This window comes from Alternaria atra, assembly GCF_907166805.1.
Source record: "Alternaria atra isolate CS162 genome assembly, contig: 25, whole genome shotgun sequence".
NCBI classification, from domain to species: domain Eukaryota; kingdom Fungi; phylum Ascomycota; class Dothideomycetes; order Pleosporales; family Pleosporaceae; genus Alternaria; species Alternaria atra.
In genome coordinates, this window is record NW_025091323.1 from 2916593 (window position 1) to 2942642 (window position 26050).

The 26050-nt window shown below is 50.7% G+C and overlaps 8 protein-coding genes across 8 annotated transcripts; 4 read left to right on the top strand and 4 right to left on the bottom strand.

The window, feature by feature from the left end:
• Positions 1-372: 372 nt before the first annotated feature.
• On the top strand, positions 373-1914 carry ALTATR162_LOCUS6022 (uncharacterized protein; the record flags this gene model as incomplete). The annotated part of the gene is made up of 1 exon (XM_043313642.1): positions 373-1914. One exon carries the CDS (start codon positions 373-375, stop codon positions 1912-1914), a length of 1542 nt encoding a protein of 513 aa, XP_043169577.1.
• A 1027-nt stretch (positions 1915-2941) lies between these two features.
• On the bottom strand, positions 2942-3865 carry ALTATR162_LOCUS6023 (uncharacterized protein; the record flags this gene model as incomplete). The annotated part of the gene is made up of 1 exon (XM_043313643.1): positions 2942-3865. One exon carries the CDS (start codon positions 3863-3865, stop codon positions 2942-2944), a length of 924 nt encoding a protein of 307 aa, XP_043169578.1.
• A 1796-nt stretch (positions 3866-5661) lies between these two features.
• Positions 5662-6525, top strand: ALTATR162_LOCUS6024 (uncharacterized protein; the record flags this gene model as incomplete). The annotated part of the gene is made up of 3 exons (XM_043313644.1): positions 5662-5968; positions 6031-6409; positions 6465-6525. The coding sequence occupies 3 exons, from the start codon at positions 5662-5664 to the stop codon at positions 6523-6525; spliced, it is 747 nt and encodes a 248-aa protein (XP_043169579.1).
• A 5622-nt stretch (positions 6526-12147) lies between these two features.
• ALTATR162_LOCUS6025 (uncharacterized protein) lies at positions 12148-12939 on the bottom strand (the record flags this gene model as incomplete). The annotated part of the gene is made up of 1 exon (XM_043313645.1): positions 12148-12939. The coding sequence occupies one exon, from the start codon at positions 12937-12939 to the stop codon at positions 12148-12150; it is 792 nt and encodes a 263-aa protein (XP_043169580.1).
• A 1175-nt stretch (positions 12940-14114) lies between these two features.
• Positions 14115-16973, bottom strand: ALTATR162_LOCUS6026 (uncharacterized protein; the record flags this gene model as incomplete). Its single annotated transcript, XM_043313646.1, has 1 exon — positions 14115-16973. One exon carries the CDS (start codon positions 16971-16973, stop codon positions 14115-14117), a length of 2859 nt encoding a protein of 952 aa, XP_043169581.1.
• An 831-nt stretch (positions 16974-17804) lies between these two features.
• ALTATR162_LOCUS6027 (uncharacterized protein) lies at positions 17805-19471 on the bottom strand (the record flags this gene model as incomplete). Its single annotated transcript, XM_043313647.1, has 2 exons — positions 17805-18497; positions 18548-19471. 2 exons carry the CDS (start codon positions 19469-19471, stop codon positions 17805-17807), a joined length of 1617 nt encoding a protein of 538 aa, XP_043169582.1.
• A 278-nt stretch (positions 19472-19749) lies between these two features.
• Positions 19750-21494, top strand: ALTATR162_LOCUS6028 (uncharacterized protein; the record flags this gene model as incomplete). The annotated part of the gene is made up of 4 exons (XM_043313648.1): positions 19750-20190; positions 20238-21341; positions 21394-21426; positions 21477-21494. 4 exons carry the CDS (start codon positions 19750-19752, stop codon positions 21492-21494), a joined length of 1596 nt encoding a protein of 531 aa, XP_043169583.1.
• Positions 21495-23065: 1571 nt separating this feature from the next.
• Positions 23066-24467, top strand: ALTATR162_LOCUS6029 (uncharacterized protein; the record flags this gene model as incomplete). The annotated part of the gene is made up of 2 exons (XM_043313649.1): positions 23066-23761; positions 23811-24467. 2 exons carry the CDS (start codon positions 23066-23068, stop codon positions 24465-24467), a joined length of 1353 nt encoding a protein of 450 aa, XP_043169584.1.
• Between the last annotated feature and the right edge of the window lie 1583 nt (positions 24468-26050).

The window sequence follows — 26050 nt, forward strand, 5'->3', positions numbered from 1 at the left end:
TAGGACATTGTCGAATCGACGTTGCTAGAACTCCTCCACTCTTCTGGTATTATGGCTACACAGCGCACGAGTCTTCCATTCATGGACTTCTCGCCTTCGATGGAGTGTGAATACTCAGATCACTGCACTATCGCCGTGCCTCAACCAGCGGAGACTAGATTCACTGAATAGGAAGCACCACGACACATATATGGCATATGTAGACTCTTCCACCTCGATGCTCATCAGATCACAACCTTACAGTCTCTCAACTAGGTACTACCTAAAACTAATCTGACCAACGTTTGAGTGATTGGGTAGATTAGGACTATCAACTCTATTCTGACCCGAGAACAACTCAATCGAAACCAGTGGAAGTCCGTTGATAACAGCATGTCTCAAGACACTCCCCTGGCCGAGAGCCGTACTGATAACAGCAACTTTGGGCTGAATTTTACAGACATCCAGCACGCTTTTGAATCTCAGCATCAGATGACATTGGACGCCGAAGACGCACAATGGAGTGCTGACAGCGGCCTTGAAGATTTCAACTTTTCTCAACTACGAGCACTAGGAAACAAAGTGATTGGTTTAGATAATGTCTTCGGTTGTGCAAACAAAAACGACCAGCTCCAACATAGCGTCATCCGACAAGACGAACCAACACTTGAGCAGTTGATAGCGCAGGATATCCCAAGCACGCCGCCTCCTCCCTATCAGCCATTCCAACATACTGCTAATGCCCAGCAAGACTTATCCCATGCGCACACCCAAGACGATTATAGATATGTACCGCCCAATCCGCCGGCACCGGAACTGGCTACTAAGCTTGCTTCAGCGCGAGGTACTACCCATGGGCTAGCATTCCAGAATCTTGCAGAAGCGAAGAAGGCCATGCTTTTCCGTCATCTCGACAAGGAGTGGTTCGCACCAATTAGCGACGACACTATTCCGACCAATGATGAAGAACGAGCCGCATACGTTGTTGAGCTGTTGGAAGCGATGAAAGACACTTCAACATGCTCAGACCGGCGCGAAACACCCGCTTTCGTGAACCGCTGGACTCGAGATGCTGTTAACGCGCCTCATCCAGAGCACATGGAGAAGGTCTGTTGGCAGCTCGTTGATGTTTCCGAACATCTACATATCAATGGCCCGGTGTCGCTTCCCATCTATGACAAGCAGGCGCTGGCGACGGCCCGGAAGTCACGCTTCCTTACTTTCGCGCAGCGTATGGACCAGCTCTGCGCACTGTTGCGTTTGTCTAAGAGCCGATGCTTCTCGCTGCTCAAGGGCGAAAATCTCGAAACTACTGTTGCTGCGCCGGCCCAGCGATACTCAGGTACCATCGTGAACTGTGCACAGAATGATAAGCGTCAAGAGTTCATCGAAGAAGGACGATCGGTTTGGAAGAAAAGGAACGACGCAGCCTCCGGGAAGACACAGTCAGCATCGGTAGATGCTGAAGAGTATTTTAGCTCAGAGGATTTGAGGGGCCTTGGCATCTCAGTAGGACGGGTTCACACTGGAGGTGCTCGCCAGGATATACCGACCCGTAGCCATGCGTTCTTACCTGCGTCTAGTACCACTACCTTGAAAGGCGTTGCAAACCATACTCAACTTGGTTCTATCGATGGTGGAACAGTTCCCTTCAATAGCTTCCAGGTGATAAACACTCTGGGCAGCTCCCATCGAGGCAGCATCGACATTGGACAGTATGAGAGCAACCAGCATGTCGACGGAAGTCCGTACTACGCCAGCCACACAACAGATTCACATCTTGTAGGCGTTACGCATCTTCTCTCTTGCGATGTTCCACAAGCCGCCCAAACACTGAAGCGCACCGCCAGGGATGCACAGCTCGATGCAGATGCAGACTTCCTTGCTCAGCGCCCATGCTTTGACGGCTCAGTTCATCGCTCAAATCAATCGTAGTGAAACTGCTCGGGAGGCTGGTCTGTGTGCACAACTGAAAACGCTTGAGGCTCCTTTCATTTTGCGGTACATATCTTCAGCGCTTCAATCCAGTTGCGACGCTATATATGAGGCCATCGGTAGCACCATATGGAGCGCAAGCGCAAGCGCGTATGAGAAGGGATCAAGGAAACTTGTATGAGTTGACGATGGAACTGTGCAAGAGCAAATACCTCGAAAGTGGAGGAGACGGAAGTGGGGGATAATTGGGCATTACCCCAGGGCTTAGCGGTCACTCGTGCGCAATTATGAACAAAGTGCCAATATATTGTGATATCTTTTTACGCATGCTTCGTTTTATCGCAGACTCATTCTCATGATCTGTACTACCCTATTTGGCAATACTCTCATAATGGGGTTTTGTTTTAAAATATCCAGTGACCCTCAGGCTACAGGACCCTTGCGCAGCATAAATTGGGGCCGGACACATAGGCAAGCCTAGTGCATTTGAAAGACTCGTGGTTTGTACGAACTCCTGAAATGTGTTGACGGGATGTCAAGTGTGGACCGCAGTCGCTGATACCAATTCGACAATACTATGACCGCGGCAGGATTGCTGCAGAGGTCGCTTGAGCCTCACCTTGTGAACTCTGTGCCAAACCTCCTTACTCTGCGGTTCGAGATTCCCGCCTGAGCCTTCTATTTCGTATGGCGGGGACGTATACGCAACATGAGACTGTGATCATCTTGATGCTCGGTGGTGACAGAGCATTGTGTCAAAGGTTTGACGAGGCTGACCTCAAGTGATAGAGATGCGTAGAATGGGTGACCCCAGGGACGGAACGATTCATCGGAGCTATAAGGCAGCCGAACGTCCCATGGCGTAGCCGGGGCGTTATCAGCCTTCCTCAGCAATACTACGATTCGAGACGTGAACAGCCATGACGACCAACTTCTAGCGCTATTTGAGCTCAGAAGCACCGTATCGTACGCCAAATTCACAGACAGCGTTGTTAGGCATGGCGGGCATGTCGTCTGTTTCACATGCTCATCCTCCGTTCCCAACATCGCCTCTGGCCCACTCAGGCCCTTGCCCTTCCTCCTTATCTTTTGCCAATTTCCTCTCCAGCTCCAGCCTCGCTTTCTCACCGAACTTCTTTTCCCACTCCTTGTCTCTCTCTTTCTGAGGCGCAGCAAACTGAGTGCTAAGACCACCTCTACTCTTGACTTGCATCTTCTTCTCGGCTGCTTCATTCTGCTTCAGTTGCTCTTCAGCGCTCTGTATCCTACGCTTGAGGCTGATCTCGAACATGTCCCTTCCTTTGTGCCTCCCCTTGAGCCCGTTGTCGTCTTTGTCGAAGTACACTGCCCAGCGCAGCCCTTCTTTACCCCACGGCGTATTAGGGTCTTCATCAGCACCATCCCATTCGTCGATAGCGATGAAGCCTTCCCAGCCGTCAAATGTGAGGTGGGTCTCATCTTCAGTCCAGTCCCAAACGCCCACATGATGCATGATGCTGCCCGTGCGATTTGAGTAGCGTAGTTCATACGTCTCTTTGTCGCAGTATATCCAGTTCAGCATAGGGGGGTCGTCACTGATCGTGCTAACCAGCCCCCTTTCCGGAGGAGACCGTTCCTCGTCCGGGTATGCGATGTAGAAACCTGCAAACGGATGCAATGGCTCTCTCCCTTCCCCATCTACCCCATCCGGCCACATTGGCTTGTTATCCGCATCCCTCGGCACAACCCAGACTTTATCATGGCGCACGACGAGGATACCATTGTCGACTTCTTCTTTCGCTATCGGATCGGGGTCGTCGCAGGCTACGAGGCAGTTGAATTTCCACATGCGCGACTCGTTGGCGGCTTCTTCGTTCTGCTTCTTCTGGTGCTCGACACCTTGCGCGACACCAGTTACGACGGGGATGGCGACCACGCAGCCGCCAAGGAAGATGCTTAAAGGAAGCGCCATATCGAATTACGCGATCGAGGGTTTGGAATGTCCGCTTCAGAGCGGTCGCATCGCGGGAGAGGTTGAGGGTCGTTTCTGATCCAAGTCGGTACCGTCCAGAGTGGCATGGGGACAAAATCGCGTTGCGTCATTGTCGGCGGTGGCTCTATCCCAAATAAGTCTAGCCCGATCTTCCCGCTGCTGCACTCTAGGGGCTTGGCTTGAACCGACTACTCGACGCGCCCTGAGCTCGACGTATCGTTTCACAGTCATCGCACATTCATCCTTTCGTAACTGGTGTAGCCTACACGTTCCAGATGGCCGGAGGCCTACCCCGTCAAACATCCCTCAAGCCAGAAGTCGATCGCCACGCCTGTTCACACGCCAGCCGCAAGCATAGCATTCAAAGCAATTGCCGGTATGCACGGAAGAAGATGACAGATAGGAGGAGTGGAAGTAGAGCAACGAAAACAGAATCGACCACTGCATCCGATACCGCGGGCATACCGTGTGCTGTCAGGTTAGTTCCAAAATGTTGAAGAACAACATCAGGCAGAGAGAAAGCATCCGCAAGCAGCTCGCCATACCAGAAGAAAGCGCCTTCGGCCAAGGAGGCATTTATGTCTTCAGGGCAAGGATGTATATGCCGCACGAAAAGCATATAATATGATCACCAGTGCTGAGGCAGCAACGCTGGAACTGCGCTCCGCCATCGCGTTGGTGGGATAAATAACTAGTTATGTGACTCCTTGGAATTATCGCAGGATCCCTATCGTGGTTAAGGCCTCTGAGGCGTAGTCGAAGCTAGCTCGGATTGGTTAATCGTCCTAACTGGAATTGTTGTGAAGGGGAAACACGCTCTACGCGAGAGACTCAGCACTCCGGTCCACACTCCGGTCCGCACTGCGCCTCGCTGAATCTCGTCGCATCGCCTGTTCTCACTTTCTTAGAACTCACAGTATAGTCTTAGATATCATCGCCAAACTTTGCGTTGTTGTAGCCCAGCTTTCATGCTTCGTGCTTTGTTTCTCTGTTGAGTCGTTGCGGGTTTTGCGGTCATACACATCTACAACAGCAAATTATAACCTTTCCCCCTTAAAAGTTCAGAATTAACATCATAGACCATGACTAGAACATGTAGTCTTCGCCAATTCCTGTCTTATTCTTTCGGCTTGTTCTGCATTCTTATGATATTCATAACAGGAGCCCTTCTTCGCTATCGTCTCCAAGCCAGTGATTCCCGTCCGTTTTCAGGGACGTCGAGAACTCTCCAAAACACTCTATCTACCTCGCCGGACCCAGTAACCCCAGCGGCACCAGGAACTCTCCACAAACCAAAGGCCTACCACCCACCGTTGACAGCACCCATTTCAAATTATGGTCTCTCTCACACAGAGTGCCGTACCAAATTCTCTGGTCTCTTTGATGAGTTGGACCGTTCAGTTGCAGTACAAAAAGACCTGGGAAATGTCAGCCTTGCGGACATCGATTTGTCTTCGAAGCCGTATGGGGCAGTGCGGGTTATGATATACAACCACAAGGTAATTGTCATTCCCCGTCTTCTTAGTTTGTTAACAAGACACGGAAGCTAACACTATTCTCTTCAGCTCTACGTTATCGACTCAAAATTCGACGGAAAAGGCTACCAACGACCCCGCCTTCTTGCTACTCTCCACCAACTCAATCGCGCAATAACATCTTCACCTTCCCCCATCCCCTCGATAGAATTCTCCTTCCACGTAAACGACATAGCCGATGAATCTCACTCTCACCATACTCTCTGGGCTTTCTCACGACATGCCTCTCTCGACAAGGAAATGTGGGTGATGCCAGACTTTGGCTACTGGTCATGGCCGCTTGATCTGGTTGGCGAATATCAGCAAATACGCGGTGATATTCGGGACAGCGAAGTAGAGTGGGAGAATAAAGTTCCAAAGGTACTCTGGCGAGGGGCTATTAAGACAAACAAGGAAGTAAGAGGTGCGCTAATGAGAGTTACAAGAGGGAAATCATGGGCAGATGTGGATCAAGTGACCTGGAAGAGCAGAACGGATGTGACTGCGGGAAGTGCTGCGTTGCCAATCATGGATCACTGCAAGTATCAGTTTCTTATACACACTGAAGGTAAGATGGCCTTTCCTCTCTGAACAGGATGACTGGAACTGAACATATTGACAACTTCGTAGGTCGCAGCTACTCTGGCCGGGGGAAATACCTTCTCAACTGCGCATCTGTTATGATAACACATAAAGCCGAGTGGATTGAGCCTCATTCGCACCTTTACATTTCCTCCGGACCAAACCAAAACGTTGTAGAGGTAAAGCGCGATTTCTCCGACCTCGAAGCAAAAGTACAAGACCTCTTACGGAACCCAGAGCGTGCGAAAGCTATTGTGAAGAACAGTGTAGCGACATTTCGAGATAGATATCTTACACCTGCTGCGGAAGCATGTTACTGGAGGGAGCTCTTCCTGTCATGGGCGGATGTGAGCTTCCAGCCAGACCCATGGGAAGTTGACGAAGACGGGGAGGAGAGGATAAGAGGAGTTCCCTTTGAGACATTTGTGTAAGTTTGGGAGACGTATTGTGAGGAAAAGGTTTGAGGCTAATGCGATGCACAGGATTCAAGCACTCGACTTGGACCGATGCTCTTGGTGGAAGAAGATGACGCTTCAGTGTTAGATGTTGGTTCAGCATTTGTTTTTGGAGTTGGTTCACGATGAGAAAGTAATGTTGAGCAATACTCCAGTCCGTTGTATAATACCCCGCTGTAAACAGCTATTTCATATACGCGTTCATGATTCCAGTCTAAAGGGTGAGCGACAAAAGCATCTTTTTAGATGACCTACACCATAGCATTCCTATTTGTACGGACAGATAGCTTGCAGCACTATTCTCGATTGTATCTTTTTTAAATTTATGTAAAGTTCTTTCTCGTTAGTACCTATTATGCAAAATAACTACTCTTTGAAGTCTGATAGCCGCTGGTAGTCTGCCTCCTGAATACATCACCAGTTTGGTGTTAGCTAAGTGAGGGAAAGCTTCACCGCGCGGCCACTGTTGCCATCAACGTATAGCTCGATGAACTTGCATACAACGCCTAGACTACGGCTACATGTCCGCACAATGTCTCGCCCCTCATGAGCAAAACATTCCTGATCAAACCGATTGTCTTTCTTTCACCTGCTTCAAAACGCATCCGCCAAACAATCTATCACGCAGCCACTAACGTGTTTTATAAGCGAGTCGTCCTTACAAGCGAGTCGTCCACCCCACTAACTTTGATCACCTTCAAAGCTACGCAACGCAACAACGTAATAAGGTAGAACAAAGCGATTAATATAGTAGATTAAATAGTATCTACAGCATCCTTTTTGCACGTTCGTGAGTTGTGCCCAGTCTCCCTGCACCTCCTGCAGCGCGCAATAGCCTGGCGGCTAAGGCCTGATCGCTCACCACCTTGACGCTGTTCACGCTCAATCTGCTGGTCAGCCTCCTTTTGAGCTAGTATATCCTCTCCCTCTCCCTTTGTTAAGGTCTCACGCTTCTGTATCCGTTTCTTTTTGCGCTGCCTACGCTTAGTTGCTGCCTCGTTGGCTCTCTCAAGGCAGGTAATCTGATCGCGCATAAGCTCGGCTGAGAGCATCATCACCTCAGCCCCCTTTTTAAGCTGGTTAATCGCCTCAATAATCGAGGCTGGTGATGAGCTCTTATGCTGCCGCACGCGATCACGTATTAACGTTGATTGAGCCTCAAGCTCACGTACGTTGCTTGGTGTACGAGCCTCCCAGGGAGGCTCTGCGAGAGCAGCTGGTGGAGTAGGCGTACGCAGCTGCACGTTGAGCTTTGATAGAACAGCGTCTGGCTGGAGAGGGGCTAGGCCTGCGCCTCGAAAAGCTGAGCAGATATTGGCTAAGGTGAACGATCGATCAAAGGCTGCCTTAAAGGCTGGCAGGAATTCGAGCTTGGTGATATGGTTGATATTGTAGCGCATTAGAGCCTCAATCTCACGGCTGTACGCGCGCTTCATAGGCGAGAAGCAGCCTACGTCAAGAGGCTGCAGTAGGTGAGATGAGTGAGCTGGCATGCAGAGCGTGTAGATATTGCTCTCCTTGCAGAGCTCTTGAAACTCAAGAGACTGGTGGCTCTCGTGGCCGTCAAGGATAAGCAGGCGGCGTGCTCCAACTACCTTGCCCTCAGTATGCTTAATAAAGTGCTTTAGCCACTCTACTCCTATCTCGTTGGTTGTCCAGCCGTTGTCGCTAACTGCGATAGCCCAGTCGCGTAGGATATCCTCCTCGTACCAGGCTGACAGGTGATACTTGCCAGCAAAGATGAGGAACGGTGGGATTGTCCAGCCAGCAGCGTTGATTGCAGCAATTACCGTCACCCACTCGCGGTTGCCAGGCTGGATAGTCTTTGGCCTGCCTCTCCTCTCTGACCCTGTGATAACTAGCTAAGTCTGGATCTTGCCCATCATAAAGCCAGCCTCGTCAAAGTTGTAGACGTCCTCATCACAGATGCCGTACTTGGCCTTTGTCTCCTCTACCAGCTTAAACCAGCGGCTGATTAGCACAGGATCCTCGCATAGAGCTCTCTGCCTATCGTACGATCGATTAAAACGCGTCATAAGACTGTCTGTACGCTTGACAAAGTTGCGCGGCCAGTGGACGCCAACGCGACCTGCGCCACGCGCAGCAAGCAGCTTATTAGCCATATCGCGCGCAGCTGTATACGTAGGCCCAAATCCTCGCTGATCAAGGTCGAGTATATGTCTAATAATTACCTCCTCCTCTAGCTGGGTAAGCTTCTTTGAGTTGGGCTGGCAATCGCGTCGTGCAAGCCTGCCAGCGCGTCGGTCGCGTAGCGTCATTCGAGGGACGTTAAACGCGCGAGCAGCAGCTCTCTCAGTCTTGATCTGGTGGCTATTAAGAGATGATATAGTAAGCTGCATATCAGCTTCAGATGAGCGCAATAGAGCTTGTTGGCGTTGAGGCATAACTGATTTGATCTTCAAAGGTGATCAAAGTTGGTGGGGTGGACGACTCGCTTGTAAGGACGACTCGCTTATAAAACACGTTATCAAGCACGACAATGAAGTTCAGACACTGACTTTGCATCCGCAACAACGTCTACGACCATACGTCCTAAGCCGCCACTTCGCATCAATAGCCCATACTCGAATCTTCGTCTCCCCATCGCACCACCATCTCCTTTGTTCGATGGCATAAACAAAGACATTGACAAGGATCGATTTCCCGACTTCGAAGACCCATTAAACACACGCCAGGGCGTATCAGCACCAGCGCCGCACTGTACTCTACATTGCGGCCATCGACTCTGTATTCGCTTAATCAAAGATGGTCTGGACTCCCAAGCCTGTCAGTGTGAATCCGAGGGATATACAACTGAGGAAGAAGAAACGACCACATCATGGTACCGACCAGAACTGGATCTCAACTACCTAGTCATGAGCTCTATTGAAAACACCATGGCCGACACGGACCCCTTCCAAGAGATCGATATTCATTACATGGAAGTTCTCAAGATGCTCGCACACCTTCAAGACCGTGCCAAATTTCTAACGCCGCACAAGGAGTATCTGAGATATGTTATGCGCTGCGACTACCCCGGACACGAAGAAAAGGCTACTCTTGTTGCGGTCGATCACATCTTCAGGATCACGCGCTTGTACTTCCATCGCACACTGCGTTCTCCGGGCCACCGCTTGACAAGTATTCACCAACTTCGGCGCGAATTGAAAGTATATCTCTGGACTCTGCTTGCCGAGTGGGTGGAGGCGTATTGCGATGATGCGACCCGGAATCATGTATTAGAACAAGGAGGTCCAGACTGTGTAACGAAAGCCAACTTTGGTGCACCGGCAGCGGTTCTGAAGTTTTGGAGGGAGTGCATTGAGGATACTCTTGAATTACTTTTTTGGCGAGACGAGGAGGTCAGGTGGTGTAGGATGCAAAGCGGAGTGGTGTTGGGTATCTTGACGACATTGTTCTTGTGGGTGCTCCTCATAACATTTTGCGGGAACATAGGTTCCCATACATGACATCAAGGAGCATCATCAACATACAACGAGGTGGTAAAGGCAGAGCGCTAGGGATACAAAATGGTTGCAACAAGCTGATTCGATACACTCAACGGTCTATATTACTTTCAGCCTTGTTATGCCAGCGAGAATGTCTCTTTTTGGGTGTGATACCATGGGTGTGGTAGTTGTTCCAGTGGATCGAAGTTAGGATCTTCAGTGATGTCTTTGTCGTAATGAACGCAAGTCTTCAAGAGTCCGACCCGTCTGTGCTCTCCTGCGCAGTCCGCTGGAACCACCGCCAACTCGAGTAATGTGAAGTAAGCTTCGATCTTTTCCACGGGTTCAAAATCCTGAGTCGATTCTTCCATGAGTGCCTTTGATTTGCGAAATCTCGGGATCAATATGATCTCTTTCTGTAACATTCCTTCGGCTTGCGCAAGTCTCGAGTGCGGCTCTATTGTGTCTTCCGATCGATTCCCAGAATCCAGAGCCTTGCATAAGCAAAATTTGACATTGTTAGTCTGAGTCCTGCCATGGGCTGTCTGCCGATTTGCCTCGATGACTGGCCTGGCCCGGCTACTGTAGTCCATATTCAGATAGTCGTGATGCTGGAATGCCTTACGTCGTGACCTTTGCCATATCATCTTTTTCTCTTTGGTGACTAACCCAGACTAATCTCAAGATGGATACAGCGCCCGCACAGTATCAAGGAATTATCGACCAGGCGTTGCATATTCATGATCGATTGATCATGACCCAAGTCCACCCCGAGGGTGGCCACACCCTCCTTGGCGTTGTAAAGGATGTTTGTTTGCTTTCCTTTTTTACTGGATTCAAATCTGATGTCTTCACCCCACTGAGAGACCCAAATCCAAGAGGATGAGCAGAGGGATAACCTAATCACTGAATCTTGGACTTGCGAGGTAAGGAGATATAGTGATTGGCTGCCAGCACGGTTGCAAGATTGGCAAGAGCTGGTAACACATCGGAGCTACAACTCAAGGGTCGATGGCAAAAGGCTTCGATAATCTTATACCATGTTTCGAAGATGCCTCTAGTCGTGTGGTGCGAACCTTCTGGTGCATTGGTGCTGTCCAGTCAGAAATGAAATAGTGGTAGATATGCTGTAATCATCCCAGGTTTGCCTCCCGCAAGGCCCGGTCTTACGTTGTCGAGTAACAGGGGGTGAGGGATCGGCGGTGGGTTTACTCTCTGATAATTCGCAGCTCCGGCATGTCCATTGCATCTTAGAATGCCGAAAGACCAGTTATCGTGGCGCAAGCATTTCTTCGTGCAGAATCCATCCTCTAGTGTCCAGCGGACAAGGTCTTCTTTCGGATAAGGACTGTGCGTAAGCTGATATCTAATATGTCTCGTCTCCAATTGTAGCTGCAAAGCCCAGTTGACAAGGCTTGTTCAATCTTGGATCTCGACTCATAGACAAGCCCTTATCTACGTTGTCTCCAGCGCCAGAACATATCGTCAAAGCGGATCATTTGTACACGTCACCCATTCGCGCGATCTCCGTACGCGAGTCTTCGACTGAGTCTTGGATGATCGTAAGGGCGTCTATCCCGATATATTTGAACCCTAAGCGACAAGCGAAGTCAATGGCCTCCTGAAAAGTCTTTGGGAGGTCGCATCAAGGGATTGAGATATAGTGCTACTCGAAATTTCCAGAGTTAGTCAGGTATCTTCTTCTGACGTTACCCCATACATAGATCAGCGTGACGTATGAATGTACGCTAACTACTTCGCTATCTTCTAGAAAAGGATGGTTTGGATCGGAAATGTTGATAAGACGTGTGGGTAGATACGGAGCGGCTATAGCGTCTCGGCAGGCAGTGTGAGTTTCCGAACATATCCTGAGCCATTCTGAAGCCAAGGCAATGTTGGCTTCTGACAAAGTTGACGAATCGCACTCCGGCGAGAACGTGTGGCAGCCGCATTCGCATGTTTTGGTATCAACACGCCATGCTCCAGAAAGCGATGGAAGACTTCGTGATCGATGCACAAGTGCTCAGTGTTGCGATAATAGACAAAGGGAAGGTAATTAGAGTGAAAGCTGGATGCATATGCGGGGTGAATTGAGAAGCGCTTGTCGGTAAGGCAAGATGGGAAGAAGCGGGCTGAACGAAGAGCTTCGAGTAGATTGTATTCATTAATTATCGCTTGTAAAATAAATATACACAAAGTAATGTAAAGGATATAGTATATAATGCAATAGCCTCTACCACGTATGTTGCAGCAGAGACAGCTCAAAAAGTATCAAGCCTCAGCTTCTGCAAGACGCCTGCCAAGTCGACCTCTACGATCTTATCCCACCCTCTCTCGGGGCCCCAGACCACGCGCTTCTGATTGAGCTTCGTCTCTTCGAGCAAGCCATTCAAGAGTGGGCTAGACTTGGACACACTCGGGTATGCATCAAACTCCACATCGTCGATCGATGGCACCTGCGCGAGCAAACCTCTCAGCAACCCGACGCAATATTCAGTATAAAAGTTTTTGCCAGCACGGAACCCTTCGAACACGTCGTTTGATGCAGGGTCAAGCTCTACAAAGACCTTTAGTTTATACACCTTCTTCATTGCCGCCAGGCCAAGGCGGCTATCCACAACCCAGCATTTCGGCGGTTTGTTGAAGCCTGGCCCTAGTCTCAGCTCCAAGCGTGTAAGCTGTGCGCGGTATTTGCGAGGGAACCATGCAAGTAGCGGATGCTTGCGGTTGATGTAGCGTCCGATGGGAAACACGCGGAAGGTGTTGCTGCCGTAAAATACGCGCGATGCTTCTTCGTGCATGCGGTGGTCTACGAGGAAGAGGCGGAGGGCGGGTGCGATGGTGCGGCAATTCGTTTCGTCGAGGTCGATGGTCTTGGGAAAGATCAGAAGCTCTTCGTATACGCGCAATCGCAGCTCGTAGGGAAGATCGAAGAAGCGGAACGGCTGGCGCTGAACGGCTTTCTTGCCATGTTCTGGCGCATCATTTGGAGATGCCGGCGGGGCGGCAGCCCGCTCGTCCACCAACCGTACTTTGCTCATGCGATTGACCATGTGGTCAATCGCCTTCGATTTACGGGCCATCTTATTGTGCAGCGCTTTCCAAAGCGATCACTTCTGTCGCTTTGGTCGCGTTTATGCATACATCGTGTCACTCGTGCGTATACGTATCGGTATCGTTCGAGGCGAGAGGAGACGTAGCAACGATGAAAATTTAATGATAGGATGTCTCGGAGCCACGGGACCGTCAGCCCATTCGGTAGGGGCAGGCAGTTCTTGGGGGCAAAGAGTTTCGATCTCCCCAGCTTATGTCAACTTCAATCTTGTAGAGGAACAAAGAGTGAGGTCAAATTTTGTGGGTGCAACTTTCTATTAACATGGAAAAAGAAGAGAGTGGCGACGACGTGGAGAGTTTTGTCCAACGCCCGACTAGTGGATTAGTCAGCCGCCAGCCGAGGTCCACTGTTCGCCGACCCGCCGACTTCGCATTCCACCTTGCGAAATGACAAGCTCCACTCTTGCCTAAGTTGCACAACGGTGTGGCATCACCACTCTATGCTAGGTTACAGCTATTCGCCTTAGCATTATTAGTAAAACATCTACCCATCCATGACGTGTTCACGCGGTAACACTGCGCCGCAACCGTCAGCGCAAATCTTATGGTCGATCTGGCTCTCGAGTAGCCGTCAAGCGCTGAGTATCAAAACAGACTGCATCCTGTAACCTTATATTAAATTATGTTGGTGTAAAGTTGCCGCAGGCCCACGTTCCATTCTGCCGTTCCATAAACATACCACATTATCTGCATAATGGTCACGGTATCATCCAAACTTTCGTGGTTGAGATAATTGATGACTTGGATGAAAAGCTTGTAGAATGGAATCACAGCGAATACGTTCAGGATCTTTTATGTAGGGTAAGTTACAACTCAGAAAAAACGAGCTTCTTACTCTGGAGGTACTTACATGAGGTACAGGTACGGATAGAACCATGCATGTGTATTCAATTCTTGATTATCAACTACGAGTTAAGCGGTTCATCCGCCCATTGGTATTCGTTCCTTCGTAATGCCATACTTCGTATCCATACGCGACTAAAGTGTGTATTTGTCGCGATACCAATAGACCTTCTCTTCACAAAATACTTTGTTCTTGTAGTCTCCAAGAACCTTTTATCGTCATCGATCGACTTTCGTTGTTCAATCTTTCTTCAAAGCCACCATCAGTCGGTCAATGGTCGGGAGCGCACGCGTTACATGGCTCGCCGCCACCCCGCTCAGTCGCGACGGTTATGTCGACCAAACTGCAAGACTCTTTTCCAATCGTGTATCCAGAGTAGTCGAAGGGGGAAGTGCCGTGGGTTTGACCTTGATCTGGTCGGCCTTGCGGCGGTACAGGGTTAGGGAACGGTGCCGTAGCATCGATGGGGACACCGGCGTTGCCGCAGCCACCATATAAGCCATTGCTACGGTTGTTACGGTGACCGTGACGAGGCATTGTGTAGTACGTGGGAGGGCGCATGTTGCGAGGACCGGGCGGGAAGCCGACATTGCGCAAGGTGCTGAGATCGACGTTGAAGTGACGAGGAGCGTTGCTGTTCGTGCAGTTGTTGAGGGCAACCTGCTCAGAGATCATGTTGAGTTGATTTGCAAAAGGCTGGTTTGTTTCAGCATCGGCGATGTGCGAGCTCGATATGTCTCCATTGAAACCAGGACGAAAGTTCTCTGGACGAGTCTGTTCATGACGTCGGTTTGCAGGCAAAGGTGGTGGCGGCATCGGCCCTGCAGAAGCCAAGCTCTGCTTCGCTGCCTCGGGAAGAGGAGCCGCTGGCCTGGGGTTGGTGATGGGAACCGCCTTGGAGGAAGAGTGCGGAGTATTGACAGAGGAAGACAGAGACGCGTGCTGCTTTTTGGGCTGCTTGAACTTCTTGGGCGGTTTTGGACGACCATTACGATAGCCTTGCTCATAAGCAAACTGCACACCGTACATGTACCACAGGAACGGTATGCCGTTTCTATCGAGTACCGTTGGATCTGGCAAACCAGCTAGGTCATGAGACGAGACTAGAGGTGAGTTTTCCGCAGTAGCTTCGATTACGCTAGTCGTGGTTGGAGGACGGGGTACGAATTCTGGAGCAGTCGCACGAAGAGAGCACGTGCTAGATTGCGTTGAACGTCCGCTATTTCCTTGTTTGCGCTCATAAGGTACATACCGTTCACTTCTTCCTCGAACAAAAGTCACGTTTTCGACATCATCGATATGGCTTTTGAAGGGAGAGGTAGCCTCGTCTTGTTTGGCGTCGAGATTTATGTTTCCTATGCACAAATTGTGAGCAATCTTAACGATGATTGTGGGCATGCTGATCAGACATGCGAGTGTCATACCATGATCAAAAGCCGTTGGAACACCCCAAGGTACGTTCTCTGGCTTCATAGCCTTTTTAGAAGCCTCGTGATCGATCGTAAGCTTGTTGACGTGATCATAGTCAGCATCGCATGTTGGAATGTTGTTTGGCTGATCTGGAACATTGACGTCCGCAAGAATGGCGGGACTGTCAACGTGAGCTGGGTGTTTCTGCTCATCCTCGGAAGCAGTGCCGGTCGTTCGATCACTATCATGAGATCCAAACGTTCGTGAGAGAGTCGAAGTTGAACCGGTGCTATCGACGGTACGGACATGACGTAGAGGGGCCGGCACAGGCTTTGGCGTTTCGGGTAGAGGCACCTTTGTCGCATCTAGTTGCATAGCCTGTAACATCTTGAGCTTATATTGCAAAGACTGCACCGACTCGGCTCGCTTGATGGTGGGACTTCGAGGGGGAATCGCGATCTTGCTGGTGGCACCAGCACGTGGAATACGAGACACCGGTGTGGGTGAATCCGGGCTTAGCGGACTGTGAAACATATGAGAGCCATCCGGAGTTACTGTTGGTGCTGCTAGAAAGCTCTCGTGGAAATCCTGGTTTGATTGAGATACAGGGATTCTAAGCGCAAGTTTCGGTGTCAGGGAACTCCGTTTTCCATCTGTGTTCGCTCCCGCGGTTGTGGAACGCGGACTGGCGGATTCTTGATGCATCTGCTCATCATCATTGTTAGCCTTCAGATCAAAATTGGGAACATCGAGGTCTTCGGGATTCTCTGCAGCAGATTGGAAGCTATGCTCCGTGCTTGCAGGACTCCTTACTGGCGACCCCTCTCCAGTATGAAACGAAACCCGGCCAGTAGAAGTAGCAACACTGCTAGATGCTCGCGAGTGTGCTGTTGAGATCGACTCGATGTTGAGGTGCGTCGACTTGTTGGGTGACATCCTGGTGGAAAGATGCTGCTGCCGCGCGCTGCCACGTAAGGGCGACCCGGTAGGGATGTTCCATGGTCGCTTTGTTGGAGAGCCATGTAGTGTGCTAGGGCTGAGCGGAGATGTGGGTGATGCTATGGTGCTATTGATGCCAGCCAGAGCCTCCTTTGTGAGGTATAATGCACCTTCCTTGCCATGTGTTCTTCCCAGATCGATTGAACTACGCGTTCCCCGTAGTATCTTGACTTCTTCTGGAGAGTCACTGCCCCAGCTATTTTTGGAATTCCGTACCTTCGCACGCTGGGCTGTTGCGAGGTTGGGACCAGTGCTCTTGGGTAGCCACTGGGTGGGAATGGGCTTGCGAGGACTGTGACCTGATGTGCTGACTGTGTGCGCGGCGGACTGATGCTCCGCCTGCTCCTGATGATTCACAGCGATCGTATCGAGACTAGTAGTCCGATCGGCATGGTCTTCGTGAGATCCTTCGCAGGCGTCAGAGTAACCGCTATACAACTCCAATCGAGCAACTAGTTCAAGGACCTTACCGTCATGTGTGACCTGCATATGCAGCGAAGACTGCGTATTCAATGGAACATCTATGTTGACGTTGCTGTAACTCTGCCTATTCAATAATGGGCCAGCGTCGTTAAGGGTATTTCGTCGTGTACGAGGGCTGTCAACAAGGGTAGAGCGTGGGATGAAAGCAGTCTGATGATGGACTTGTGCACTTCGCTCCTGCACAACAGCATCCCAAGTTGGAGCGCGCCCAGCTTCAGACGGCGTTATAGTTGACATGTTGTTATTATGCTGTGATTGGGGCTGTTGCTGAGTGTGCGGATGCGACTGCGAATGCGATGAGCTACTATTGTTGGCGGATGATACTGATGGATGAGCAGATGAGCCAGATTGAGCGCTGGGGTTATCGTCTGCACTCGGGTCGTCTGACAAATGACTGTCACTGTCACTATCAGTAATGATAAGCAGTAACAGGAGACGAGTGCTTACGTTCTGGGCAGGCTGAGTGCTATTGCATTGTTACAGTAGGATATTCTGGTGAACTCGGCGTGGCGACAGGTCGAGACATAAGAGTAATGATAAATACACATGTTGCCAGGTAGTGGTTGTCGATCCCAACCAGCAGGCAAGGTCGACGCCGGTTATCCAAATGGATGGTAGATGGGAGAAGGTGGGGGCGACGCAAGAGAAAGCGCGGTGTCGAACGTGGTGCGCAGGTAGCAAAAACTAGGTATACAAACGGACGCGGAAGGAGAGCGCGGTAGCAGGTGAAGGTGGGATATGTCAAGAAGTACGAAATAACCTTACCTCCAACACATCGTGGAAGACTATGTATAACGTTTGCTAGGTGTAATGCTATGGACATGGGGTTGGACCAGATACAGAATTCATAAGTTTCCACGTTCATGTGAGATGAAGTAGTGAAAACATCAAAGGAGTCGAACAAACGTCAAGAACACAACTGAACAAGGGAGTACCAACGATGAATCCAGATCTAGTCATTCTACGCCTCAACACTTGTGATTCTTCAAGTAAGTGAACCGAAGGACCAGGGTTGAAAGAGTTTTCCTTGACAGCTGCTGGAGGATGAGAAGTTTATTCGTCCACAATTCAAAACCTTTTCTTCTTTTTCGCCTGGGCCTGTTTCTTCGCTGCTCCCTCATTCTTCCGCTTGAGTTCAGCCCGCTTCCGCTCTGCTTTTTCCTCTGGCGTCTCCTCATGTACCTCCTGAACGGGCGACGTTTCTTTCACCACCCTAGGCGGTGGCAGGGAAGAAGATGGTTCTACAGTAGGCGATTGCGTGGCTCTGATGCGGTTGGTGCTTGGTGAAGCTGTTATCGCGCGTTGTGAAGCACATCCATCGACTGTCTTTCCTTTGCCACCGATCCTGAAAGGCTTGCGGGTTTTCTTTGGTGTCAGAACTGATTGGGTCAGTTGTGAGGGAGGCGCAGACTCCCTGCTCGATAGGATATCTGTCTCCAGTTCCACATCTGTATTCTCTGGCAATGGCGGAGGAGATTTGGTCGTTCTTCTCAGCTTACCACCTATTCGAAAGCTGCCTACTTTGGCCTTCTGAACTGGTGGTGTAGCCGTCTCAGGTGAAGAGTGATGCTCAGGTGAGGGTGTCCTCTTCCGAACTCTCTTGTGTGCCGTTTGAGCCTGTCTTTTGCTCTGACTCTTAGTAAGTGCATCCAGATCCTCATCTTCCTCAGTACTGTCGTTTTCTGTCTCACTAGTTCTATCGTGTGGCGAAGAAGGTATTGGCGCTGGAGTCTTTGCTGGCTTTCGGGCAATATTGCGTGCCTATGAGATTGTTAGCAACTTCATCTCTTGGTATGTCAGCATGCGCTTACGTTGAAGTTTTCATGAATCTCAAATTCATCCTCTGTCTCTTCTTCGTCCGAGTCCAGGGCAACTTTCGTTGACTTTGCTGCCGGAACAGGCTTATTAGCTTTGTGTATAGCCAGAGCTTTCGCTGGAATCAACTGGGTGGGGACCGCAATCCACCACGCAACCCCCCGATCCTCTGATTTCAATTGCCGTGGTACTCTTGGGGTACTCTGCGCTAATGCTTCCTGGAACAAGCCAAATGTAGTCAGGTTTGTGTCTTCTAATTGCTCAGTCTCCTGCCTCCATGCTTCTTCACGAAAAGGTCGTAAGGCGGGAACGTGCTTCGCCGCTTGTTCACGTTTGACTATCCTCCTTCCTGTCTTCGTTCCACCGATGCTGGGAAAAGCGGCAGCCAAGTCCATGTTGTGGGATTCGAACTGATCTACGAGTCGAGAGATCGCCCTGTCCTTTTCGGTCACGATAGAAATGAGGGCAGTGATTCGCTCATTCTGAATGTGAGATGATACAAGGAGCGGAAGAATCAGTTCGTTTTTCAGAGTTGCAGACGTTCGCTTTTCCAGATGGAACTTCCACGTCAAGCAGTCGAGTGGCTCTGGAAGGCTGATACTAGTGTGCAAAGTGATGCCGTCCGCGTCGTTACGAGTGGCACGACATATGGCATCCTCTCCATTCAATAGGGATTTCTTGACATTTTCGAGAAGGATGGCAAGCTGCGCCGTATCCTGTTTGCTGACTTCGATTGGCGATTGCTCCTGTGCCGCCCGTTTTACTATGCCATGTACGTCTAGCTCTTCGCACCATATGTTGCTGAGGTCGGTAAGATGTACTATGTACGAGTCCAGATCGAAGGCGGGTTTGACGAGTAACTGGGGGATGTGCTTGTCGTCAGTCTGCTCGGAGAGCTCCAGCATGCGCCAACAAGACATTTCAACCCGGGCAGAATGATGGATTGGTACGCATGTTTGCAAGAAGAGAGTAGGTGTGCGATTCTACGCGACCTTTTGTGGAGTCTTAACATGACACGTGAAGCTCAGCGCGAGGCGCAAGTGAAAGGCAGGCGCGCCAAGGGTGGTAGATCCCTGCAGACGCGGAAGGCAGCCGTACGTCACCAGCCTTGGCCAAAGATTTCGCGATCTACGCCGGCCTAGACATTATTGCAGTCAAACATCACCAACACAGTCATATATTCTAGTTCCCGAACGACATGTCGTCACGTGAACCTCCGTGGCGCAACGAGCGCAGCTGCCTGCCCCAGCGCAACGCTCCATCTTCGTCTATTCCAGCAAAGCGGTCAGCCGACTCACGAGCACACGACAACCCTGCGAAACGGTCGACCAACGCCGCAGAGGAGGCCTGGGTGGCAGATGAGGATCGCTTCGTACTGCAGCAGGCTAAGAAGAAGGCAGCATTACGCGTCAAGGGTGGGCGCGCGCGACCCATTGACTGGCTGGCCGTCACATTGCGCTTCATCGATCCCACGGAGAAGTCGATACTAGACGAGGAGGTGGAGGACCACGAGCTAGATATTGTAGACCCGGAAGGTGTATTAGAAGGTCTCAGCAATGAAGATCTCTCCGAGCTAGAAAAGGAAATCGAGAACTATCTCACCCTGGAGACAAGCCGGAGTAATCGCGACTACTGGAATGTGAGTGCAGCCCCTATCAAGAGATGATGCATTGCTAACCCTCCCAGTCCCTGAAAGCAATCTGCAAAGACATGCGCCGAAAATCAAAGTCGTCCAAATCTGAAGCACGCGGCACCAGCTCCGTGGCTGCTGACATCGACCAGCTCCTCGCCCCCAAAACGTTCGAACAGCTGGAGACACTCGAGGTTCAGGTCAAGAAGAAGCTCGACTCGGACGAGCCAATCGACTATGACTACTGGGAACAACTGCTGCGAAGCTTGCGCGTGTGGAAGGCCAAGGCCAAGCTGCGGCGTGTCTCGCAGGAGATCGTCAAGGAGCGACTACAGACGTTGCGCAAGCAGCAGGCTGAGGCAGCTGCGTCCGTACAAAACAGTATCTACGCTATGCTCAACGGTACCGACGAAGGGAGTGAGGCACAACCAACGACTGTCGCCTATGATGCAGCCTTCGATCCACAGCCGCTGCTGAAGTTGCGTGCCGAAGACAAAGCGCTACCACAGACGGATGAGAAAGCTTTTCTGGAGGATTCGGCGGCCGAGAGACGCAAGATCCAAAAGATTGGCTACGTGCCGTCACAGACCAAATCAAGCGATCCTACTGTCAGCAGCAGTCAGCCCACGACAAGCCAGACTGTAACCACGAGCGCCTCACGATTTGCGCCTGTGGAGAAAGAGGACTACTCCAAGGCAACCATGGCGCTATACGAGAGGGAAGTCGCACGAGGCGTAGAAGAAGGCGAGGAGATCTTTACCGCCGAAGAGGAAGTCACGACCGCCCGACCCCAATGGGCTGGTAGCTACAAGCCCAGAAAACCCCGCTACTTCAACCGTGTTCAGATGGGCTATGAATGGAACAAGTACAACCAAACGCATTACGATCATGACAATCCTCCACCAAAGGTCGTACAGGGCTACAAGTTCAACATCTTCTATCCCGACCTTATCGACAAGTCAAAGGCGCCCACCTACAAGATCGAGCGAGAGAATGGCCGCAAAAAGGGCCAGTCCTTTGCTCCGGCCGGTGAAGATGACACGTGCCTCATCAGGTTCATCGCCGGCCCACCATACGAAGACATCGCTTTCAGGATCATTGATAAGGAGTGGGATTATAGCGCTAAACGTGAACGCGGGTTCAAGAGCAGCTTTGACAAGGTATGTCCCAGCCTTCTCCGCGATTGCTGACTACATGGCTAACGCAATACAGGGCATCTTGCAACTCCACTTCCAGTTTAAGAAGGTATGTCAAGATCACATTACCGGAACGGTACTACGACTAACGCGTGGCAGATATACTATCGAAAGTAGCTGGGTCTCTTGTCAATGACATGGACGCTTCACAGCCCACCTCGCTGCCTCTGACCCCTCCTATATTCAGCAGCTATGATAAGACCAAGAATAGGGCGGACGTCGCACAAGTCCCTGCGCATTGATAGGTACACCATCAGGCGAGCCATTCCATTAATGCCAGGTTTTGTCGCTGCACCATCACCCGTGACCACTACATTGGCGGTGACGGCTCAACCGACCTTTCTTCACTCCCAAAATGCAGCACCTTCATTGCTGGGACTGTTGGCGGTGTATACTCCTATTCAAGCGGTGACAGACCCCACGCCAACGGCCAATCACGGACAACTGTTGCTTTATGTGAGCTCGGGCAAGGACTACGGATGAGCTTCACCGGAATCAGAATCGTAAGAGTTGTGTTACATGCTTCTGTGGGATTAGCTTTCAAGCGGTTGCTCGCCTGCTGCCTCTTTGCATGCGCAGCACACCATGTCACACCCCTGCACTTGCGGAGCATTCGCCATTAATGTCCTTTTTTTGGGAAAGAGTTTGCACGTGAAAAACTCATTGCCTGTCCCTGAAGAGACTTGCCTCGCATGGGTCGGTTGTTATAGTTCGCGGGATGGGCCTGGACGTAGATAATGAAATCTCACAATGGACAACTGCTGCCTGACTTGAACGAGGACAAGGCCTACATCGGACAATATACATCGTATGTACAGAAGCCGGACAAGAATATCGAACATCGGAACACTGCTGCACAGGCCGATGGACGTTTCGATGTTGCAAATGGCCCAGCAGTATGCAACTTCCCGTCTGCCCTGTGTCAAGCAGGCAATCGTTGGTTGCAATAGTCGTACAGAGAGTCACCCCGAATCCCTGATGGAATGGTGCAATGAGGGTTTGTAGGCTACGTCTCGGCCCGTGAGGCAATGATGCCATGTCGGTAATTTTTGGCCCCGTGACTGCAGCCCTGCAGCTGCGCCCGGAGGCCACTCCAGATCCTCTGTCTTTGCGATGAGATCTCATGCTTTGTTTGCCCACCCAAGCCCTGCCGCAGTATCAAGCCTGCAGGTGTGCTGGCAGCAGGAACCCGTCCAAGAAGCATCTAGGTGACAATGACATGGTTGTCACGCAATCTCATTCGCCGGGGCATAGCGGAGCATCTTATTGTCTTAACGGCCGCTTCATTTGTGAGCGTAGCCTTTTACTACTCTCGTTTTCTGCCAATCTCTTGGTTTCACACAGCACGTTGGCACTCGTTTCCGTGTATCTCATATCGATACGCTCGTTTTCTCTATTGTCCAGACCCGTGAGAGGCCAACAACACAAGAGTCATGCCACATGCGCAGTCACCTCATCGATCTTCCTCCGCAGAAACCTGCGGTGAATGTGAAACTGTCCAGTCATCTAAAGACGTTTTTTGTGATACCACTCACTCACCCAAAGACACCTTTTGTACCCCGCTTCCATTCCACGTCCAAAATCCGTCGTTGTCACCTTCTCCCAGACTACCTTTTGAGGTACCGCCCGCCGCGACTACTGTCCAGGAACTTGCGCCTTTCAATGAACACACAACCGGGAACTCCAACATGAGCCTCGACGAACAAGAGTCAATGCAGTGGGCTGCGCCAACCAACCTTCTACTCAACCCCATGGCGCAGAATGCTGCTAGTTACCATGCGCCTAATCCGTTCTCACCTGGCACTGGAGACTTTTACCACTACGCCGAGAACGGCATGTCCTACAATGACAACATCAATATCGCATACCGACCACGTTATCCTAGCTCAAGCTGCCCTCGATCGTACACCGGCATCGACCTCACCGGCCTTCCTAGCAATATCGACATGACGGACTCATACCCACCCACTGCATATCACATTGAGCCACCAAAGCATCATGATGCTACGGACCTGTCAGACCATGAGATCAACGGTCAGCTTATGCAACTGAGTAACGACTACGACCACCACCAGTACGGCTCTCACATCAAGGTCGACAATCCCAATGGCTACCAGAGTCCATACTCTGACCTGACTCGAGCTTCTACCCCTCACGATGATTCTTCTCTGCACCCGCACGAATTTGTTACAGGTGAAGGCGGCGTCATTGACAAAGAGCAGCCGTATGCCCAGCTGATCTATCAGGCGCTTCTCAATGCGCCAAACAAGACAATGATACTGCGAGATATTTATGAATGGTTTAAGAACAACACCGACAAAGCCAGTGCCTCAGAAACGAAAGGATGGCAGAACAGTATCAGGCACAATTTATCGATGAATGGGGTATGTCTGTCTCTCACCCACGACACGCTGCGATCTAACCAGATGACAGGCTTTTGAGAAAGTTGACCAACCGGGCGAGGAATCTCGCAAAGGCTTCATGTGGCGTCTTACCGATGAGGCGATTCGCGAAGGTGTCAAGTCGACGACACGCTACCGTAGTAAGCAGCCCAACAAACGCGGCCACCGTACCCAACAGCCTCAGCCCCAGCGCCAGGCTTCCGGGGCTAAAGGTGGTCAAGCCGCCCACCGTTCAGCAAGGATGAAGCGCTCGGGCCGCATGCAGGATGTATATCGCAACGATCAATACATCTCGCGTTCCGTGCCCGCAGCCTTCGATCCATCCTACCATGGCCCAGACGCGTCAATGTCCTACCCGTCTTCTCCACACTACGGAAGCGAGGTAGACTTTAGCTACAGCTCCAGGAATGACGACTTTGGCAGCGTTCCTGTACTCGGTCATCCCCATCTCGATCTTTTTTCGCCAGCAAGATCGTACACAAGAAGTCCTATGTCGCAAGGTATACCGATCACGGACACAGCTTTTGTGCTTGATCAGAGCCAGACTGAGAGTCTGTTTACGAGTAGTCCTAGTCCAAGCGCTGATGAGCCGCGGACACCCGTGGACCAAGGTTGGCATGAAGATGTGGGGATGGGTCCACCGTATGTCTTCGATGATCAGCATGGTTACCGAGCGTATGCCGGTTGAGTCGCCGTTGATCGAAGGATGTACGAATATCCATCCATTGGACTAAGCGAACATGCTACCCATCGTCTTCTGTAATGTATCCTGGCCTTTTGAATTCGTGCATCTGTGCTTACTTTGGGAGAATTGGCGTGGGTGCATAGTATATGCTTGAGTAGTGTCATGATGCATATCGAATATGCGTTGTGTCGTTCGCATAGCGATCTCGGCGAGTTGCCTTTAGGAGATATGCTCAAATTTCACCAAATTACATCGGCTATCCTCAGCAGCGTGTTAACAATGGAGGTCACTCCTTTTTATGCTGTTCTGCTTGAGTTAACGTTCCTCGCATCTTTAGAGTCCCTTTGTGACTTTCGCTCTTCTTTCCTCCAACCCCAACAACAAACTAATGCATAATACCACCCCGTGGAGCTTTATCTATTGTGCATGTTTCTCCGACGTTCAATGACCAAGCCTATATAGGTAGTATATCCACCGAGCCACCATCGTGCGATGCATGGAAGGTCCGGACCTTTGCAATACCACATACATTTGGACAAAGCTCGCTTAAACATTCGGTCAATAAAGGGTTTCAAGAGAGGTGCACACGGGAGCTAAACCCCAGTTTTAGGTTTACGGTGCGCGCCGTCCCTTCCTTGTGCGGATCGTTAGCGTGTAATCGCCAGCTACCAACATCTTCAACCCCTCGACTTCACACTACATTAGACTACACATTGCTATGTAGCGATTACTCAGCCAGCTTTTTCAGTTTACCAGTATTGAGGATGTTACAGCATGCGACGTCTACCGACAGCTGTCGAGTGTTGGCTGGGAGAAGAGTGAGGTTGTAATGACCAGATGAGCTGTCATTTCGTCAATTCACCCTTTTGACCGGCTTTGGCGAATGGCACAACCCTGGTTCGGCGAATGCTGCACTCGATATCCGCAACAATAGGATTCTGCATTCCAAGTTACCTGATATCGGGGTAGATGCCAGCTGGCGCTCACTCCTGTCTGCTATGTTTAGAGGTCGTTGTGCGACGTCCGTAGTTGAGCAATGACGGATGTGTTCTCTATCAGCCCATTGCAATAATTGAAGCCAAACCTCAAGCTGCAATTTAAAAGTTTGAGATGACATGCCTACCATGTACTGCCAAATGTTTCAAATCTTGCCCAAAGTGCGCACCTGCATGCATCTCATCTGGTTCAAGCGAACTGGGGGCCTTCAACCTCAGGTCTGAGGCCTGCGCACTAATCGTCACAGCATCTCAATTGCGGCTTACTGGAAATACATCCACTTCTTGAATATCGATTCAACCACTGGTAATGCCTAGTCGACATGAACGCGAACTGCAGAGCGAGAAGCAATGATGGTCTGATGAGCTTCGAAATTGGGTGTATGTGTACAATCGTTCGGCAAGATGCCATCGTCTACGCAGCGTGTCTTCGTCATAGTGGCTGATGGCTCAACACCGGACGTCTCCCACAGTTCCACTTTCGCGCCATCCGTCCGCAGACTACTTCTAGCTGCCCCTGCACCCAATACTTATTTTCAAGTTACACAGGACCTCTACTGGCCTCCTGAAATGGTTGGATAGGCAAATTTC